Source organism: Euleptes europaea, chromosome 2 (assembly GCF_029931775.1).
Source record: "Euleptes europaea isolate rEulEur1 chromosome 2, rEulEur1.hap1, whole genome shotgun sequence".
NCBI classification, from domain to species: domain Eukaryota; kingdom Metazoa; phylum Chordata; class Lepidosauria; order Squamata; family Sphaerodactylidae; genus Euleptes; species Euleptes europaea.
Window position 1 is genome coordinate 78,736,765 of NC_079313.1, and position 21,587 is coordinate 78,758,351.

The 21,587-nt window shown below is 46.0% G+C and overlaps 1 protein-coding gene across 1 annotated transcript; it reads right to left on the reverse strand.

The window, feature by feature from the left end:
- Nucleotides 1-756: 756 nt before the first annotated feature.
- On the reverse strand, nucleotides 757-20,941 carry ATP6V0B (ATPase H+ transporting V0 subunit b). The gene is made up of 8 exons (XM_056845521.1): nucleotides 20,841-20,941; nucleotides 7,827-7,875; nucleotides 6,518-6,601; nucleotides 5,861-5,938; nucleotides 3,578-3,647; nucleotides 2,559-2,610; nucleotides 1,892-2,082; nucleotides 757-963 (listed from the first exon to the last, which is right to left on the reverse strand). The coding sequence occupies exons 1-8, from the start codon at nucleotides 20,905-20,907 to the stop codon at nucleotides 934-936; spliced, it is 621 nt and encodes a 206-aa protein (XP_056701499.1). The 5' UTR covers nucleotides 20,908-20,941; the 3' UTR covers nucleotides 757-933.
- Nucleotides 20,942-21,587: the final 646 nt, after the last annotated feature.

Sequence of the window (21,587 nt, forward strand, 5' to 3'; positions counted from 1 at the left end):
TACAAGTACGCTCATCAGCATGCCACAACCAACTGCAAACCTCTGTTGAATGTACACCAGATTTCATTTCAGCATAATGTGCAAAATAGCCCTCAAAAGCCTCAATTTATTGCTTTCTAAGACTTCCCATTAGATGCAAGCTTGGGTGTTTAAATGTGTCACTCTAAACAGCCTCTTCAGGCCTCTCTACTGAAGGCTTATTAACGCAGACCTTTTGCCAGTGGCGGTTCAAATGAGTTCAGTCCTTTAGATGGTTTTGTTTTCTTATTCTCAGGAATTATGACCAGCAGTAGGGTACATTTCCTTATGGCAAGGGCAATTGATGTAGGCCTCAACCAGTTTGCCAAACAATGATTGTCAACCACAGTACAAAACACTTTTATTATAATTAGTTTTAATAATCATTTGCAATTTTAGAGAAATAACACTTTTCAGTTCCTTTGTGCCTCTTCAGTGTGGAGCAGATGTGTCTAGGAGGGCGCCTCCCACAGAGCCAAGACTTCAACCAATGCTTCAACCATGACTCATAAAAAATGGATGGTCGTGGCCAGTAGGAGCTGGGGCAGTAGGAGGGGCACAAAAAAGAGGGCAACCACTTGGGGACATGAACAGATTTATTTCACAGGACATGGCACCGCAGGTGGCAGTGACTGCCACATAGAGAGTGTAAGGGAGGAGAACCACAGACTCCTTTCCCCTGGGCACCCAGCCTTCTTCACCTTTAAGGGAACAGGAAAGGGGTGGTGGAAGGGGGGAAAGACAGGGTAAGTTTCTCAACACATACATATCAAATTGATCAGTGTCTTCCATGGCCCGGCAGGCAAAGATCACAGGAATAACTTTGTACACCAAGCTCCGCCCCAAGCCAACAGGAGACATTAAATAAATATGTACACAATCTGCAAGTGACAGACAGATGGGATGGCAAGGGGCTTAGAAGTTACCCATTTTCACTTTAGATGTCTGAAAAACACAAAAAAGGCAAAAAGGTCAGAACATGTTCCTGCTCAATGAAGTACATCTCTCCCGCACATCTCCGACTGACCCTGTCCAAAAACACTGGAAGCAGGATTTAGACTTCTCTCAAACTCACTTCATGGACCAGCGTTTCTTCAGTTACATGCAGGAGAGGAGGGGGAAAGAGAGGAGCCATCACCCTCACTTGTTCCCAGGGAGGACACCTGCTCCATATACCTGCAGCCCTGAATGACTACCAGTGCTCCCAGTCCAGTTATTTTATGACCTCTGTAGAGCTATCGGGACTGCTTCCATGTTGTGGCTTATTTATTTTTGAGATTACGCATTGCATTCACCTGCTTATCATCATGAAAAAAGACAGCTGCTCTGTGATCAGCTCTCAACTACTGAGAAAGATGGAAGGGCAATGGAGCTGGTGGGATGGGGGAGCTGATGATGTGAGCTGGAGAATATTTGTTGAAGAAGTGGGCAGCAGCTGACGAAGCCCCCCAGACATAGACTGAAAAGCCAACTTCTTGTCTCGGCTCATTCTCGAAGTCCACCTGGCGGTGGCTAACTTAAATCCACATCAGCAATAGGGATTAGTACCTGTTCTTCTGACCCGATCAGATACTGAGAGCTGTGGGACCCAATGCAACCTGGAAGTACCCAATAGCAGCCCTTTGTGCAAACTGCAAAGGAGCGTTGCTTCATTTCTTACATTTTTGTTTTGCTGATCCCACAGAGCAAATTGCCTGCTTGTTTTTCAAACTGTCTCCTGTTCTTCATGTTACCCTTGCTCAAAGGAGGGCCACAGATCACAAGTAGTTTGATGAATAATAACTTTTTAGTTCTGTGCAATGATTCGTTTAGAGATGGGAATGAGCAGGACTCTAAGGGACCAATGGTGGGGGGCTGTTTGGCGGGGGCTCACCTGCAGGATAGCCACGATGACTCCAAACAGCCCAATGGCACTGCCAAAGATTTCCACGATGAGCATCTTGACAAACAGGCTAGGGTTCTGGGCATCTGCCAGTGCTGCACCACTGCCCACAATGCCCACACATACACCAGAGAAGAGGTTGGAGAAACCCACTGTCAACCCTGCCCCAAACATGGAGAAACCTACAGGAGAGAGAGAGAAAAAAAAAAGAGCACAAGGAATGGGTAGCACTCACTTGTCTTTTTTCCCAGAGTCCTAAGGAATTTCCCTTGAGGTCACACACTAAAGAAATAGAGGATCTGCAAAGGATTGCCTCCAAACAAGGCCCCTCTGAGGCACGCCACAAAAATAGCATCTTTACTTCAGACATCCAAGGAAACAGCCATTGCTACTGCCAGCTTCACAGCAAGTACACAGATGGTGATTCTGAGACTGCTGCTACAATACAGGGTGGGGAGAAGGGGGCTCAGCAACGCTAGGAGGAGGAAATGTAGGTAGGGTCAATATGCTCCCTGCTTTCTGCACATTTTCCCAGAGCTTCCTGGGAGAAAAACAGACAGGCTTGGAGGAGTCAGTAAAGCTCACACTGGGGCACCTGAGGCTCTCACAAGGTTGAGAACAGCTGTCGTGTCTGATTCCCCCCAATCCAATCATATACCTGCATGATAGTTGTGGGACCCAATTTTCTCAGGAGTCACAGCAGTAAATTCCTGTAAGTAATGACAATATTTTAGCAAATGAAGGGACACAACCACAGATAAAGGAACCTAGATGCAGCACTGAAACACTACCCAATAGTTAAGAAGCACAGACTACACAACAATGCTTGCCAACATTTTTGGGTGTGTGGAGAGGCAGCAGAGGGGTGAAGACATCAGACGCTCCTGACACTTCATCAACTCTAGGCACAAGCCAGAACCAGATGAACCCTGCTCTTGGGATGGCAAAAGAAGAACTAAAGTCCTGCGAAGAATTAGTGTCCTGTGAATAATAATCTGGTTTCTAAATAGGATTAGCAAGAGGGCTCTTCTCTGTCCCTGCCTCCCTGCAGAATTGCCCCATGTTTCAGGAGCAATTAGCAAGTCTGTGCTTTAAAGGGCCATGTCTAAATTGTAGTGCATATGCTTTGCCTGCATAAGATCCTAGTTTCAATTGCTGGCATCTCCAGTTAAAGGATCTCAGGTAGAAAGATGTGGGAAAATACATTTTCTCTGCCTGACAACCACTCCCAGACTCAACAGGAAACAGTGATCTAGATGAACCAAAGTTCTGACTCACTATGATAGTTCCATACGTTCTGTCCCATCAGGTTCAAAAGTGTTAGCTCCAAACCAGTAGCACTTGCTGCATCCAGGCTTCCCTGTATTTGGTCAATGGCTCTCTGGAATCTCTTTTCCTCCTCTTCCTCTGCTTGTTGACAGCTGGGCTATGTGTGTGTTTGTGTGTGTTATGTGCTATCAAGTCACTTCCGAGTTATGGTGACCTTATGAATTAATGACCTCTAAAATGTCCTAACATTAACAGACTTGCTCAGGTCTTGCAAACTGAATGTTGTGGCCTCAATTTGTTTTATAGCTGGCCTATTCTACAGTAATAACTGGAGCTGGAAGAGCAAGGCAAGTCCTAGCATGCAACTGCCCTTTCTAGAGAAGCCAGACATCTCCCCCCGCCCATTACCTCAGCCATGTTGGTGATCACGATGGCCATGATGATCCCATAGATGGCCACAGCTTCACAAAAGATGATGCTGCCAAGAGAAAGGACAGTTTAGCAGTTGGGATACTCTCAAAGGTGAAAAATTTGTACATAGGGCTAGGGAAAGGAGCAAAAAAATAAAAGAAAAAATAAAGGGCTAGTCCTTTAAAGTGGTTCCGCTGATTGTTAGGCTGTTAGTCTAGAGCAGTGGTTCCCAAACTGTGCTCCATGGAACACTTGGCACTCCGCAAAACATCTCCTAGTGCTCCATGAAGAGATTGGAAAGAAAAATACTGCTGTCATTTGGTTTAGTATATAGGTGCTAGGTGAAAATTAGTGCTCCATGATGAATTTCTCTCTTGAAAAGTGCTCCATGACTCAAAAAGTTTGGGAACTGCCGGTCTAACAACACTCCATAAAGGTGGCATTCTGGGTGTGAGGGTGCCTTCACTCTTGCATTTCACACCATAAAAAAGTCGATTATCAGCAGTCCATCTTCATAGCTGCCTTTTGCTCGTTAACCACTGTGCCTCAGCTGTGCACCACAATGATCTTTCAGCAGGCCCATTCCACTCAGAATCAAGCCAGTCTGCATGGTGACCTGATCTTATTCCCCGTAGGACATTCCCCCCTACCAGGTAGCACCATGCGCTCCAAGGAACAACATAATCCTGTCATCTGGCTGTTGATTGGTGATTCCCCTTATTTGCTTCATCAGGCATGACAGATGCGCAGAAACCCAAATGCAGAGCCAGCTTTCGGGAAGACGAGCATTCTCCAGCTCCTTTTCTGTTATCAAATTGTCTCACTTATCAAATTATCTCAGCAGTGTTTTAAATATTCAGCAGAATATCTTGTCTAGTGTACCAGCCCTTCATTGATTACATATGTGGGGGGTAGATTTGTCAGAGGACCATGCTGAGAAAAGGGCTCAAACAAATTTACAATGGTAAGCTTACTTGGTAGGAACTAAAAATGCTGGACTAAAAATCACACCTTGGGCGAAAACACATGGTCGCTTTATCCTCCTTTAATCCCTGTTTTAGCCAGGATCGAATGCACATTAAGTGAAATGCATGCGTTCAATCCTGGCTGAAACAGGAATTAAAGGAGGATAAAGTGACCATGCGTTTTCGCCCACTTGTGTTCTATATTTCCATGCAATCTGGTTTGCTTCTCTCATCATCCCATTTTAAGACTGCCCTATTATAATCCTTGGTAGTATTTTAGTGGTGGTGTAAAGTGCCATAAAGTCACAGCTGACTTACGGCAACCTCCGTAGGGTTCTCAAGGCAACAGACCTTCACAGGTTGATTGCCATTGCCTGGACTTTGGTATAGCTCCCTGTCCCGCCCCTGACCGTGGGGCCTGCCTCTCTGGAGGGGTCTCCCCTGTTAGAGTGCACGTTGGGGCCTTGACGGAGAGGATCTCCTCGGCCTCAGACCACTCAGAGGAGGATTAGGAACTTTCCTCCCCTGAGCTGGCCAGCGTGGTAACTCCTGGTCAATACCAGGCTCGGTAGACAACTAGCCAGCCTCCCTGGGTCTTGCCTGGCCCTGGGCGGGTCATTTCCCCCTCAGGCTGCCTCTCCTGGCCGTGGCCGTTCTCCCTGCCCTCTCAGCTGCTCCTGAGCGGCAGCTGGGGGCCGGAGCCTTGCTCGCCAGGCTGCCGCTGTTGGGGTGCAGCGTCCGGGCGCTGGATCTTCGGCCTCTCCCCCCCGCCCCCCAGCCATTGGGCAGGTCTTCTGGGGGTCCTGTGGGGCCCTGGTCCACTTGCCAGCTTGGGCCCCGGGGTAGTGGGCGTCTGCTGCGGCGCCCTGTCTGTGGGGCGTGTCTTGCCCGGGCGGTTTTCCCCGCTCGCCAGCTGACGAGCGGGCCTCGTGGCGGTTTTCGGGCTTCCCGGCTCGGACGACGGCCCAAGTAGAGGCGAGTTTGGCCAGTCGCCTCTTGTTGCCCCCCCCGACTCTGCGCCTGGTGAGTGGGGCCTCGGGGAACCGGCCCCCCAGGGTGGGGTGGACTGGGTGTCCCGGGAGCCCGGGAGGGAGGGCGACACGGGACACTCCCTTACACTGTTTTAGGACCCCGGAAGACTAAAATCTCTGTCATCCTCATACCTCAACAGGGTGGCTCTGCCTGCCAAAAAAGGGCAAAAGGCAAGTCAAGAAGGATATGTCTACAGCAAAGATTATAAATAGGATTATCATGGAATACAGGCAGTGCGTGTGTCCTCGGCAACTACTGAGAAAGGAAAAAGGCCTCCTCTCACCTGACCAGATTCTTGGTTTTGATTCTAGGTGCTTTGACACCACCACCTATGATGCTGGATCCAGTAATGTAAATGCCCCTGAAAACATAATCACAGAAAGGGTTACAAGACTGGTGCTTTTCACTGAGACCCCACACCCTTACCCATTGCCAGGGCTGGATTAACCATTAAGCAAAAAAAGCACGTGCTTAAGGCATCAAGGGAAGGGGGGGCACCACAGAAATTTTCCATTGCTGGATTTACCATGGACCATATGGTGCACGACTGCAAACGGTGCAGCAGAACCAGGGTCCGCAAAAAGGGGCCTTAAATGAAAAAATTACATGCATACAGTGACGCCAATAAACAACTGAACATCACAATTTTCACTCTTATCCTTTAAAAAAAATAAGGATGAAGAGAAAGTGGGAACTGAGAATAATCACACTAGGCTTAATATATTATTTTTTTCATTAAATAATGTAATATTAATTATTTTTTACATATATATGGGGGCACCAAAATCTAAAGGTCTTAATCCGGCCCTGCCAGTTGCAAAGCCAGTGCCTGTAAGAAGTGACTGGGTTAGTTCCCCTTCCTAACTAGTGAGCACTGAAGCAGACCCAAGAACAATGGGGGAAGGATGGTTAATGGATAAAGGGGGGCAGGAGCACTTACCAGGCAGCACCCACCACTGACAGTGAGATGGACAGCCCAATTCCCAGATTAGACCACATGAAGGGCGAGGTCTCTGACAGGAACCTGTATGCAGAGGAGTGTTCTTATATGAATGGGATGCCACCAGTCATAACACCAACTCCCAAAAAGAAACAGCACCCACCAATCACAAGTCAGTAGACTCTTTCCATTTGTCAATGGCTTTCCCTCTGGCTCAGTGCCATAAATGGTGAAAGAAACAAACACCTTTCCCCCATTGGGACAGCCAAAAGATTCCACTCTGCCAAGAGGGACTGGGAGTCTTGACGCCATGTTAGGAAGGGGCTTTATGTTAGTGGCTGGGCAGGAAAAGATCACTGCAGGAAAGCTGTGCTAAACCCAAGTTACACTATTGTCGAAGGCTTTCACGGTCAGAGTTCATTGGTTCTTGTAGGTTATCCGGGCTGTGTAACCGTGGTCTTGGTATTTTCTTTCCTGACGTTTCGCCAGCAGCTGTGGCAGGCATCTTCAGAGGAGTAACACTGACTTCAGTGTTACTCCTCTGAAGATGCCTGCCACAGCTGCTGGCGAAACGTCAGGAAAGAAAATACCAAGACCACGGTTACACAGCCCGGATAACCTACAAGAACCAAGTTACACTACTCTGATGGGGTCCAGTAGAGGCCAAAACAAGCAACTTGCTTGAGATTCTACGCAATAAGATAACCCTGGATCACCTCTAGAACCAGCAGAAACAGGATGGGGATCGTGGCAACCCCCTCTGGATTCTTAGTCCCAAATCACTCAGACTGGCACAGGAAAGCATCAGCTGCTGTTTGAACAAATAGAAGGACCGAAAAAAGGGCACCAGCTGAGCTTTAGAAAGAAGGAGGGAGGGTGCGTGAAAAGCTTGAGGTGGAGGGAACCCACCCAAAAGCTTGACAGCACAGGGCCTACAAACTGAATCTAAGCGTTTGCTACATGCAACAGTTGGGGAAGAGAAGCGGCAGCCAGCTGACCCGCAGGCAAAGTGATACAATTAGCAAAATAGACTGGTGAAAGAGGACACTGCCATCAATACTGTTGTCAACAACAGGGGAAGGGAAGGGAGGGGGTGCTGCCTGCCTGTGGATGCAAGCATGCCAAGGGCTGCTTACCTCTCCCTTGGGACAGAACACAGCCAGGCCTTCAGGAATCCATAAACCCCGGAAGGAGAGCCACACTATCATTCCTCTTGGGCTCTCTTCTACAGCCAAGTATGCAGAGCATCCGCACACCATCTGCCCCCATACCACCCCACACCTGAGTCAGGGAGAGAGCACCATCTTACCATGCCACATCAAAACGGAAGCCCAGGTCAAATATTGTGTAGCAGATCCCTGGAAAACAAGAGCAACACTGAATCCTTCTGCCTTTGGGCCTTTAAATCCTCAAGGACTGATTCATGACAAACACAGCTCTGGGGATAGTTCTTCTGCCGGTCTTGACTTTCTGGAGCTAACGTAACAGTAAGTGAAGTAAAAGTAATGTAATGGTGGAGTTACGCTTACATGTGCACAGAGGTGTACATACATAAGCACACCATATATGAAACGACCACCTAGTCTTCTGCTAACCCCAACTCTATCCTAACTTACTGGTCAGGGCAAGGCAGCAATCATCAACACATGTATGGCAAACAGGGAATACCTGTAATATGAACACCCTGATGGTTTCCAAGGAGACAGAGGCAACAACCCTTCCTATTAACATTTTGTTGGGAGACATGGTAGATATTATACACACACAGTAGCTCCTGATAGATCACCACTGGCTTCTGTAGCAAAAACCAGCCTTCAATCTTCAGCATTTTTTGGGGGGGGGGGCTTCAAGTCACATCTGACCCCTGGTGGGGTTTTCAAGGCAAGAGACGTTCGGAGGTTGTCTGCTATTGCCTGCCTCCACGTCCCGCCCCTGGTATTCCTTGGAGGTCTCCCATCCAAATACGTGCCAGGGTTGACCCAGTTTAGCTTCTGAGATCTCACAAGATCAGGCTACCTGGGCTATCCAGGTCAGGGCTATATCATCATTCAGGAAAAGCCTATTTATGGGGAAATTATGAACACTAATACACTTCTATGGATTCATGAAATCAGAGATAGTATGGAAGGAGGGTGTACCCCTTTCATTTAGATCTTTTGAATAGAACAAGAATACAATGGCATTTAATCTACCACTTCATTCAGCAACGTTTGAACTCTTCATCCTAAGGAGCCTTCCTTCCACTTCAGTGGCTCTTCAGGCAAAAGGAAGTCTTCAAATTTTGCTGAGTAGCATGGTAGGATACACACTGCTACACTTAGAAAGGTTATGGAGTTCGAAAAACTAGTCGCAATCAAGAAAAAACTGTTCTCCAAGATCTATCACCTACTACTAAAAGCTGAGCATACAGGATGAAATCATATGACAAAGTGGAAAAGGAATCCATAACAAATTTATTAGAAATACAGCAATGTTTCTTTAAAAACGTTTGGCATTTGTGGTATTCTTAATTTAAGGAAAAACTACTATGAAATAGCAGCAAATAGCACCCCATGACATGGAAAATCTACATGTAAACCAGATGCTGGAAAGTATCAGAAGCATAAGAACAACAAGGCTTTCTTCACATGTGGTAGAATTGTAACTGATACAGGGAATTTCAGAAAACAGTACTGGAGGTGATGCATAAAATGTTAAATACACAGTTCCATTTGATCTTCTGTTATATCTTTTGAATTATGTAAAACTGAGTATGGGAAAGATCGCATGAGCCGATTTTAAATTTATTGGTTGCGTCAAGGTTGATTTACACCAGACACTATACCATCAAAGAATGAATTATTGTGGAAAGGCTGGGAACTAATTCATCTGGTCAAACTGACAAGTTACCAAAGATTTCCTGCAAAAATACAGTTGAAGAGAAACAAGGAGACCAGCGATTCAATATGTATAATGAATGAATTTACTGAAGAACTCTTGAATAGTTCAATCTGATTTAAATAACATGATATGATTACAGAACTAGAACTTGTCGGTAAAATGAGTACCCAGCTTGCTGGGGGTAAAAGGGAAGATGACTGGGGAAGGCACTGGCAAACCACCCCGTAAACATAGGGGATTAACGCATGGGCAGTATGTTCTTGGTTCGCTCCTCCCTTATCTCACAATATTTTATTCTGAGACAGGATAGTCAAACGCATGATGCTAGTCCATCCCACTATAAGTCCGAAGCAAGTAGCTGCTGGAGGCTCCCCGTGCATTCGAGCCACCCATATAATGTGGGATAGTAGTGGAGTCACTGCCGTGTCATTGCCCAAGGATTGGCTGAGGGGTTATCCAATCAAAGGCCGATTCTCCCCCTTTTTTTCTTGGGACACCAGTGTTCCGGTATACCATCGTGACGGTGTGAAGCACCCCCCCCCTTACAGGGCTGGTCGGGGGGGGGGCATCTGTCTGGCCTGGAGAGGGTCGGGGCTTGAGGCGCCTCTTCAGCCTCAGACCAGTCTGAGGGAGAGTCTGAGCTTTCCTCTCCCTCGGAGGCTACCTGGGTGGCTCTATGCTCAGCCAGCCTGGGTCACAGCCTGCTTCCTCCCTGGCTACAGCTCTCCTCTGGCCTTTTATACTCTTCAGGCCAGAGAAGCTGTGCCCCTTCCACCCTCTTCCCTCCCCCCGGAAGTCCATAAAAGGAGCCCTCCTTCCCTGTCGCGTCACTTCCCTTCCTAGCCAGCAGCGCTGCTCGCACCTGCCCCGCCCTTGCTCACCCGCAGCTCAGCTGTTTGTCGGGGCTGAGAGCTTGAACAAAAGGACATTAGTAGCGGGCTAGTCATGTGATTACACGCACGCCGGCGTTCCGGTAATGTAGCGAAATTTTAAAAAGTAGCGGTTTAGCACAGAAAAGATAGAAACCAGGGATTGCTTAACCTGTTTTTTTGTGTTTTGTTTTTGCTTAAATCGCGCCTAAGGTGGGTCCGATGCGCTGCCCTTGGACGGTCATGCGTTTAGACCATGGGAATTCGCTACTTTTAAGGCACAAAGGCGAGACAAATTGGCCATGCGTTAAACCTCATAGTCTGCCTAGTAAACGTCAGGATGTGACGTCACCCCATGGGTCAGGTATGACCCGGTGCTTGCACAGGGGACCTTTACCTTTATAAATGAAATACTTCATCAGTTTGTTAAAATCTGTAGAAAAGTTAACAGTTAAAACAGTTAAAAGGACATAAATTCAAATTGACTAGCTGACCTGGTCCTTTACAAGAACAAAAGAGGTGGTACTTTACAATGCTCAAGACTGGCAGAGTTAACTTGCTTAAAATAACTGCACAAACCTAAACAGAGTTACGCCCGTCTAAACTAACTGAACTCAGTTCTGTTCGTAGTTATTCCATTAAAACATTTCTATGCTGCCTGCCAGGGTCCCCAAGGAGGTGAGCATAAAAACATCAAGACATTAACAGCATTTAAAATATAAGCACATATAAAATATACAAATAATTAAATATTTAAAACACTCACACCACAAGCAGAGAGGAGGGCTAATAACAAAAGATGGGGGGAAACAATGGGGGGGGGGAGACACATAAATCTTCCTGGGAAAGGAATTCCAAAGTTTCAGCACCACAACCAAGAAGGCCCTTTCTCAGGTTGCCACCTGTCTAGCGTCAAACGGTGGGGGCACCCGAAGCAGGGCCTCTGAACATGACTGCAGTGGAGGGTTAGGTCCATATGGGAATAGGTGGGATTATAGTGTTAGTCTGTTATCACCAATTACAGCAGCTGTAAATGGTCACTTTGCTTATTTTGTACATTTTAAAAGTTTTGCACAGAAATGACAGAAATTGCCTCTTGAATTTGTGAACTTCTAACTTACCTGTTTACACTTTTTCTTTTCCCTCAGACATATATATATATATATATATATATATATATATATATATATATATATATATATATATATATATATATATACACACACACACACACACACACACATACACACACACATACACACACACACACATATATATACACATATACATACACATCTGTTGTTAGAATCCATTTTATGTATCTTACAAAGTGGGTAATAGCTCACAAAAACTTCAATAATTGTGTTAATCTTTGTGCCACAATTTTTTTCTGCAACTCATTAAGAATCTCACAATCCACTTTGGCAAAGATTGCAGATGTTCCCTGTTTTCCTGTCCCCCCAGTGTCTCTTCTGTCCCCAGGGGATCTTGTCTTCTTCCCTCTCCTTGCTACAGCCTCTCAACCAGTGTATTCTGCATATATCCAGCAACCCCAGGAATCGGTTTTCCTGGGAGGGCAAGAAGAAAGGGGACAGCTGGAGGAACAACAAAGCAGGGAAGACCCACAACCATTAGCACCTTCTGCTGACGGATCATTGGATCTAAGCCTAACACTGCTAACCCACAGGAATGATTATAATCGGTGTTCTTAAGAAATCTTCAGACATCTTTACTATTTATCCAATACCAGTTGCACGTTTGTGCATGCATACACATACACAGCCTCGGTCATATGAGAAGCTTGCAAACTCTTCTGAAAGAGATGAGCATGAACTAGATGAGATCTACAGTATTTTCATTCTTAACCCAACATGGCAGCAATTCGGTATCTTTTTATTCCACCAGGTACCACAATAGGTACCTCTGCTCCCCAAGCCATCCCCTACTTTTAAAGGGGAGCCTACAGAGACAATCATGCTAGGAAAAGTTGAGGGCAGCAGGAAAAGAGGAAGACCCAACAAGACATGGATTGATTCAATAAAGGAAGCCACAGCCCTCAATTTGCAAGACCTGAACAAGGGTGTTAAAGATAGGACATTTTGGACAACATTGATTCATAGGGTCGCATGACTTGGAAGCGACTTGGCGGCACTTCACACACACACAGAAAAGGGATACAGAAGAGCATCAGCATGAAGACACACAGCAAGGCTAGGTGCATGCAAAGCCTCAGTGCAGGGAGCAAGTCAGAAGGATGACTGAACAGTTCATGACATGAGTCAGGGACATGATTATAGGAAATTTCTTATTTTGAGACACAAGAACAGAATATGACAAGTCACACACATGAGGCAAATGTTCCACTCCCTTCAGCTCCAGGCCTTGAGCAGAAAATTATATTCCATTCAAAACCTGATCGATTAAGAAAAGATTATCAGAAGCAGCGGTGGGAAGGGGTTTCAGCAACAAGAAAAAGGAGGGAAGCTGAAGGAGCTGTGGATCTAAGGGCAGGGTCACTGTCCATTGACTCTGGGAATAAGATACAACACTAATACCCATAAAGAGCAAAGAAAGAAGGTAGGCTGTGACAATTTGATTTACAAAAAAGGGGGGAATTTGGGCAACAAGACAGTTCAAGAGAGGATGCAATAGCTTTGTTTAGGCAATGCACACCCAAAGAACAGGGCAGAGAGAATTAACCTTGTATGGGGAAAAGGCAACATGAAGAGGAAATGGGTCGAGAAACTGGAGGCTTCACTTAATGGCTCAAAGTTAGCAGTGCTCTGGGGCTTCAGGTGGGCTCAGATTCCCATCACGATGAGCACCAGTCTCTGTTCACAAGTGTGCAGCCTGTTCCAAGTGACAGCTTCACCCCAGAGGCACAGCCAGCTCCAAACCCTTCACTCAGCAGAGGCAGCCTCTGATCTTGGAAACACTGGCACAAGGAGCTGACAGTCTGCTGCTTCTCTCTGCTTGCACACCCAGGCCTTCAAAGCAAGACAGAGATAACAAGCACACACACCAAAGTCTTCCTGATGCCTAGATAAGAACATGGAGCAGACAACAGCAGACACAGGTAAGGGTTGATCCCTACTACAGGGGCCACAAATTTTTGCTGGACTTGGAAGTCAACTGCTGCTTAGAAACGCTCCCTTTTCTCACTTCCTGTTCCAGAGAGGAAAAGTGTGTCCCTTTTGTACCCACAGCTCAGTGAGGGGTTTTACAGATGAATAGCATGGTGCTTGTGCCTCTGAACAGTAACCCTTTCCCATTCTAGGCCATGCCACTGATCAAGCTGTTTCTAAAAGAAGTATTACTCCTCTGGCACAATGCATTGAAAGGTTTTTCCTCCTAGATCCAAAAAACTCATTTCTTGGTGAAACTGGCAAATTTATTTCAAGACCTATAAAGAGTAGGACCATCAAGTCAGAAATCAATGCACTAGAGAGAGCATGGTGCTGGGCCATGCAACATCTGTGTTCAAGTCCTTCAGTCATAAAGCCAAGTATAACAACACCTAAGCAAGTCAATATCTCCTACACTATTCACAGGGATTAACAATTTATTTCAAATATTTATATGCCACAGCTCCCAAATTTGAGGCCACTTACAATAGTTAAAAGTGTACAGATACTAAAAAATGGAGATGAGACTGTAACAGTTCCAGATAACTTCAGAAAGATCATTCCAAACCCTTTGACCAATGGTAATGAAAGTCCCGATTGCTATCATATAGGCCCTACATTGCTTGGGGCCAATATACCTGAAGGACTGCCTATGCACTTATGAACCCAACCAACCATTATGGTCATCTTTCGAAGCCCTCCTTTGGGTGCCTTCACCTTCTGAGATTAGGCAGACGGCAACTCAGGAGAGGGCCTTCTTGGTTGTGGCACCAAAACTCTGAAACTTTCTCCACCGGGAGATGAGTCAGTCCCTTTGTTGCCATCTTCTGCCAGCAAGTGAAGACTTTTTTTTGGTTTTTTTGCCATTCCCTCAGTGATCCCTCCTTCCTGCCTAATGTTTTGTTGTTTTTATGCTTTTGCATTATTTTAGCTTGGGTTTTAATTATGTATTTCTTGTTGGTTTTTAAGATATGATTTTATTACGTATGTTTTAGTTTGTTAGCTGACTTGGTGGGCTTTATGAGGACAGAAAAGCCAGGTATACATTTTGTAAAATAAAAAATAAAATAAGAAACACTCCTACAGTGCCATCTGAAGCAGAGTTATACCCTCCTAGGCCCACTGTTGTCAATATAAGGGTGTAACTCTGCTTAGGATGGTACTGCTAGACTCCTGACCTGATCAGATGCTGGCCATCTGTCACCAAGCCATCTGAAACCTTTAGATCATCTAACAGCATTACCTCTATTTTGACTGGATTCCTTTTCAACTTATGTAGCCTCATGACCTTGGTCTTTAAACACTAGCTCTGAACCAAGAACTCTCTCAGGACACTTAATCACATATAGAACAGCACATCATCAGCATATTGATAGCAACTCCAAAGCTCCACATGATCTTTTTCAATGGCTTTGTAAAAAGCTAAATGGAAACAATAAAAATACCTACCAAGCAATAGGAACCTTACAGAACAACTCTCAGGGAGCAAAACTAGCATCTCCAGTAAGCTTCCACAGAGTGTACTCTGCTCAAAAAGGATAATACATACCAAGTCTTCAGTAAAGAACAAGGAAAAATATCAGTAATTCCAGCTACTTTCCATGATTGCAAGGGCATCATTCACATATACTAACTAGTGTTTGAAACCAAGTCAATGTGAACTTTGCAGTCATCAAAGGCACTCCATCCCAACACTACAGGAACACAGGACACAACTGGAACAGTATGGAGAAACTATCTACAAGGACCTTCCTTGCATACTACAATGCAAGAGAACCCAAAGGGGGAAAAATAGGATACAAGGAAGGAAGGGGGCAATCTTGTTTTTAAAAAAAAGGCTGGAGCAGAACTTCAAAATTAGGCCTCTTGACCTAGTGGGGATAGGAGGGCCTTGTTGAGTGCTAGCTGATGTAGCCTCTCCCTACACTAGCAGCTGGGATTGGGAGATAGTGTGGTATAGTGGTTATAGCATTGGACTAGGATTGTTTTGATGTGCAACCTGTACTGTGGACAAGAGGCTACTGTTAGGACAGAATATGGGGAAACAGAATGGTTTCCAATTGGAAAAGGGGTCAGACAAGAATGTATTTTATCTCCCTATCTCTTCAGTCTACATGCAGAACATATCATAAGGAAAACTGGATTAGATTTAGATGAAGGCAGAATGAAAATTGGTGGAAAGAACACTAATAATTTCAGACACTCAGATGACACCACATTACTGGTAGAAAATAGTGAAGACTTGAAATGACTACTGATGAAGGATAAAGCAGAAAGTGCCAAAGCAGGACTACAGCTGAACATCAAGAAGACAAAAGTAATGACTACTGGGGAATTACTCAGCTTTAATGTGGACAATTAAAGTTGAGTAATTCCCCAGTAGTCGTTACTTTTGTCTTCTTAATGTTCAGCTGTAGTCCTGCTTTAATGTGGACAATGCCCTGACCTGGATGGCCCAGGCTAGCCTGAACTCGTCAGATCTCAGAAGCTAAGCAGGGTCAGCCCTGGTTAGTATTTGGATGGGAGACCACCAAAGAATACCAGGGTTGCTGTGCAGAGGAAGGCACTGGCAAACCACCTCTGTTAGTCTCTTGCCATGAAAACCCCAAAAAGGGGTCGCCATAAGTCGGCTGCGACTTGACGGCACTTTACATACAATGTGGACAATGAAGAAATTGAAATTGTTCAAGATTTTCTATTCCTTATCTCCATCATCAACCAAAAGAGAGACTGCAGAAGTCAGAAGGAAATTGAAACTGGGAAGGGCAGCCATGAAGGAAGTAGAAAAAATTCTTAAATGTACGGTTGTGTCACCGGTGACTAAGATCAACTTAATTCATGCCATATTATTCCCTATTACTATGAATGGGTGTGAAAGTTGGACAATGAAGAAAGCTGACAGGAAGAAAGGAGATTTCTTCAAAATGTGCTGTTGGAGGAGTTTTACAGATACCATGGGCCACCAAAAAGACAGACAACTGGGTTCTAGATCAAATCAAGCCTGAACTCTCCGTAGAAGCTGAAATGACTAAACTGAGGCTATCACATTATGAGAAGACAAGACTCACTGGAAAAGACAATCATGCTAGGAAATGCTGAAGGCAACAGGAAAAGAGGAAGACCCAAAATAAGCTGGATTGACTCAATCAAGGAAGCCACAGCCCTCAGTTTGCAAGATCTGAGAAAGGCTGTTACCAATAGGACATTTTGGAGGACACTAATTCATAGGGTCGCCATGAGTCAGAGGTGACTTGATGGCATTTAACACAAACACAGGATCTGGGAAACCCAAGTTCAAATCTCCACTCTTCCATGTAAGCTTGCTGGGTGACCTTGAGCCAGAAAGACACCCTCAACCTAACCAACTTCACTGGGTTGCCATGAGAAGAACAACTTTAGCCGCTTTGGACTTCCACTAGGGAGACAGGCAGGGTATAAGTGAAGTGAATTGCACTGGGATCAGCAAGAACACATTCAGTGGACCTGAAGAGTCTCTCAACAGCTCCTACCAGTGCCAGAAAGAAAGAAAACATGCCACTTGTTGGGGGCCTCACAGAAAAAGGGGCCAAAGCTCTCAGTTGCTCTTGGCTTTGCAGGTCCAGTTGGCTGGCCTTGATACAATTCCAACAGGGCTATCTCCAGGTTTCTGGTCCCCCCCCCCATAAAAGCAATCATTGGGTATAATCCTTACAGACACTCAAACCTTCTAGTCACATTTCTCCTCCTTGCCTTGCGACTCACTCGCCTTGCGATGACAAAAGAGAAATCAGTAATACCCCCCTTCCAGTCCCTCCCCCAATACTTTGAGGTATGTATTGCTAGCTGTGCTATTGGGTGCCAAGCATTGTCCACACACTCCAGGAGGTTATTTGGACACCTTTAAGAGTTGCAAAGACTGCAGAATTTCACCAGGTGCTCTTTCCATTATAGTAAGGCAGCAGTGGACAAAAGTCTGCTTTCTGAGAAACACCAACAAAGAGAGGTAGTCGTACCAGGCATTAAACAGAAAGTGAAGGACATTAACATCTGAAGCCTTTCATTTCTAGACAGAAAACTCTCTTCCTCCCTAGGTCCAGGGTCAATACCCAACTGACATTGGCCATGGATTCCAACAATGCCATGTCTACATCGTGTGCATGTAAAAGGACTCAAAACTGCAAAAAATGTGCCAAGACTGTTGAGACATGCCATGGTATTTAGACTAAGTACAGCTGCTTACAGAAAGAAAAGTGCACATTGAATTAATCTTATTGAAATTCATCCATCACACTGCTCATTCAGCATTCCGGCATGGTCAAATGAGATGCTGCTACTCTTTCAACAGATGAATTAGTAAACAAGCTTAAAACAGGAGCACTGCACTGCTTGAATCTTTTAAACTGTTTGCCACTAAGCTACAGGACACAGACAAGACACTGAGAAACAGTGGTGGAAGGGTGATTAACACCTGCCTTCCTCTTCACTTCCACCCACACATCAGGCAGCTTTAAGCACAATGCTGGTTGGTAAGAAAATCTTTCACTTGCTCATTGGACTATCAGTTGTTTAGCATGCAATTCTGGCACATCACGGGTCTATAACCTGCCACCAGGTGTGGTACTGACATGCTAATTTTGCACATGAAGTAGCAGTGCATGAGTAACAGAGTTGCTTAAATGAGACCCTGGGCATGTGCAAGATTGCACAGCTAAGTTTCTGACCCACTAGCATTGTATACCAGAATAAATCAGACTTCATGTATACCCCAGAACTGGATGAGGGATTTCAGCTTCTGCATCCATGAGCTGAATAGCTGCTTATTTTATTGGATGAAGAATTGGAGGCCAAATGACTGCTGTCAGACTTGAGGGTTATATCTCTCCCCCACCATTATCAAACAGTTCAATAGGCCCCAGCTCACAGATACTGATGTCCCCCAGGTTTAACAAGATCACAATCAAGTCATGGTACCCAGGAGACCAATCAGGCTGAGACTCACAGACTCAGCATGAAAAAGTTGCATTGGTGCTTAAATTATATTGCAAAATGAAGTAGTTAACATCTTCCCTGTAATGCTGTGGCAACCAAACTCAGAAAAAGGGAAGCATAATTCTTTCCAGTCACCCTGATGTGGAGGAGGAACTAAGATTCCTCCTGTCAGTTCACAAACAGCATAAATTAGCAGGGTAGGATGGAAGGAAACTAACTGCCAAAGAAAGAAAACAGAGCACTATTAAGCGGAGCATTGCGTGGATTAGTCCCAGCCCAAACTAGTCAGATTCCATGCTTTTCGGCATTGCCTGTACCCACCCGGCAAATGACCTTAAAGGAACAGACCTTGTCGGAAGGTCACCGCTGAGTTTGCTGCTTAGGACTCCTTAGCCTTGACTGGAGAAGTTTAAACCAAAGTTACCAGGTTAATCCAGTTGAGGCCACCGAGAAATTGGTACAGGCCAGACTGTTCCCCCTTTGTTAGGACAGCTATCGTAAAGCTTGTTGGCAAAACAAGGAGAGAGTCCATTGTACAAATCTGTGCATAGCGCTCGTTCTTACAGGTAAGCAGATGACTGTGAATTCCTCAGAGAACAAAGAACAAAGACAGAATTTGAACAAGACAGCAGAGGGTTTTCCAGGATGATCCTTGCCAGGTAGAATAAGGAAGCAGCACACTTGTCTGGGTTCACAAGTAAGCCCTTCCCTCATCATCTGAGCAAGAGTGGAGGCTGCCAGGATGAAGCAAAACCCTGCAGGACTCAAGGTGGGAATCTCCCTAGCAAGACCAAAGAACTGGGCTGTCACGAACTCATGACTCTCCAGCACCTGCTGAATCTCTCATCGATGCCACTATGTCACATTCTCTAGAGATGTTTTTTTTTGCCTGTCTAGGGTTTGGCCTGACAAGCAAGACTAAGAACAAAGCTGCCCAACAGCAGGGGCAACCCAGGCAAGCTATGAACAAAGCAAGAAAACTCACTGAACACAAATAGTTCATTAATCAAATCAAGAGGGAAATATTTCTCTGGTAAAGTTCATCCAGATGGCAGCCCACTCACACTCACCCCTCTGTACCTTGTCTGGCACCCTAAACTACAATGGAGGGAAAGGTTATGCAAGAGGGCTGTACCAAGTATGGGATGGTTTTGCACATTAGTAACCTTTTGGGACCAGGTCATCAGCAAGACTGGTTCCCGGTTTACCTGGAGAACTAACAGATGTAGCACACAGAAATTCATTGAATCAGTAAACGAGGCACTCAAACACTCTTGGAAGCACTTTTCTCTGATGCTGACATGCCACCTTAAGGCTTAATGCCACTGTCCTCTGAATAGGCCTGTCAGATAGTATCACTACAGAAAGCTGAGTTTCCTATTTCTCCTCAGAGGTATTAGGAAAAAGCCATTCAAACACAGCACAACAAATATCCTAGGCACTTTGATTACCTAGAAATATCTTGCCCTTGAAAACATTTGCTTCGCATTGGGTAAAGCTGGTGTCTAAAACAGTCATGGTTGAACTTAGGAAGACAAGTAGACATAACGGCCATGGTTAGCCATGGGCCCTAGTTCCTTCATACCTTGCCTCAACATATATGTCAAAGACTGAACAACTGTATTTATATATTAGCAACATCTGTGTGGTCAGTCAAGTTTCAGTGGAAGTATACCAAGGGTGACCAGGCCAAAGCAAGCTGCACAGCCTGCCCTACACTGCCAGGTTCAAGAAAACAGAGTGGCTTACCTGTAACTGTAACAAAAATCTGCGCATGTGCAGTCCCATATGTGTGTCTGCACTGAAGACTTCAATGAGCATTCTCCTCTAAGGGTCGGCAGTCCTGTCTCTCATGCAGGAAGAGGAACTGGAGCTGCGTTTTAGGAAGTGCTTCTAAACTCACTTCTTTGGCTTAGCTAGGGAGCATGTTAGGCCGCCACAGATACCCAGACCAACACTCAGAACAATCACTCCACAACCGACAACTAAACACCTAAAGTGTACCCAACCAATTGGATCAGGTGGAGACCTTGCAGAATATACATATTTCTGCGACTTTCACCCAACAAGCCTCAGGGGAAGGAACCAGCATTTTCTCAGCTGACGGAGAACGACACAGGGCAGGAAGAGGAGGGCCCTTCACGTTAGCGGGGCTGCAGAGAGTCACTGGCAAGGAGAGCCACAAATCACCCAAGCCCGGTGCAGAAAGACTGGGGAGTGAGACTGCGGGGAGGCTGCCTAGGAGAAAGGCGTCGCCCCAGATGCACACCTTGGGAGCGACACCAGGGCAGTGAAGGGGGGCTTCTCAGAGCAAACAGCCACACTGTCAATAAGAAGCTCAAGCGCCCCATCCGAGACACCCGTTCCCCGGCGACTCATTAGCTACTGCGGCGGGGGGGGGGGAGGCATTATGAAAAAAGGAACAGGGAAGGGATGACCCCCGCAGCATCCAGGGCCGCCCTCTCCGACCCCACTACTAACCAATGCCGGTGATGGCGGCGGCCACACTCAGTCCCAGCCCCGAATACAGCAACGCGAGCCCGGACATGGCGGCGGCGGCGGCAGCAGCACAGCCCCACTGCGGTCTGCACCGTCCGCGGCTCAGCTGACCGACCCACCGACTGACTGACAGGCCCCGCGACACGTGACCTCGCCCCAGTATTCCGCGTGACTCGCGTAGGGATTGGTTGAGTCGGAGCGAGTACGGAACTACAACGCCCAGAATGCCACTCGACAGTCTCGGCTTGGGGCGCGGTTTTTTTTACTGTCGGGTGACCTTTCTGGGTCGGGATCCGCTATTGGCAACGGCGAATTACGTGAGGGAGAAACGGACCACGGCACGCCTGTTTTCCGGCGCGCGTCACCATTGGGTGGTTTTAGTCTCCACCCCGGAAATCAGAGTATGGGCATGTTCATGGGGTTGGTGTCACTCTTGGTGAGGAAAGGGTAAGACTAGTGCGCGGGTGATGTCTGGTAAACATTTGATTCTTTTTGCTGGTTGGTTGTTGCTGGGATTTTTTGTTTTGTTTTTACTGTGTTGACTATGGCGTGTGCTTTTTATTGTGGGTAGGAGCGTGACATGGGTCTATGATTATTCGATTGTAAACTGCCTTGACGACCTTGTGGTGGAAAGCTGGTATATACATGTGTTAAGTAAGCATTGTGTGTGTGTTAAGTGCCGTCAAGTCGCTTCCGACTCATGGCGACCCTATGAATGAAAGTCCTCTA

Bases quoted from the DNA above. Each gene is read 5' to 3' on its own strand.
- ATP6V0B (XM_056845521.1), bottom strand. From the start codon at position 20,907: ATGTCCGGGCTCGCGTTGCTGTATTCGGGGCTGGGACTGAGTGTGGCC. The intron at 2,083-2,558 runs GTATATGATTGG...TCTCTCCTGTAG, and splicing joins GTCCCACAACTATCATGCAG to GTTTCTCCATGTTTGGGGCA. The intron at 964-1,891 runs GTGAGCCCCCGC...TGTGTTTTTCAG, and splicing joins TCATCGTGGCTATCCTGCAG to ACATCTAAAGTGAAAATGGG.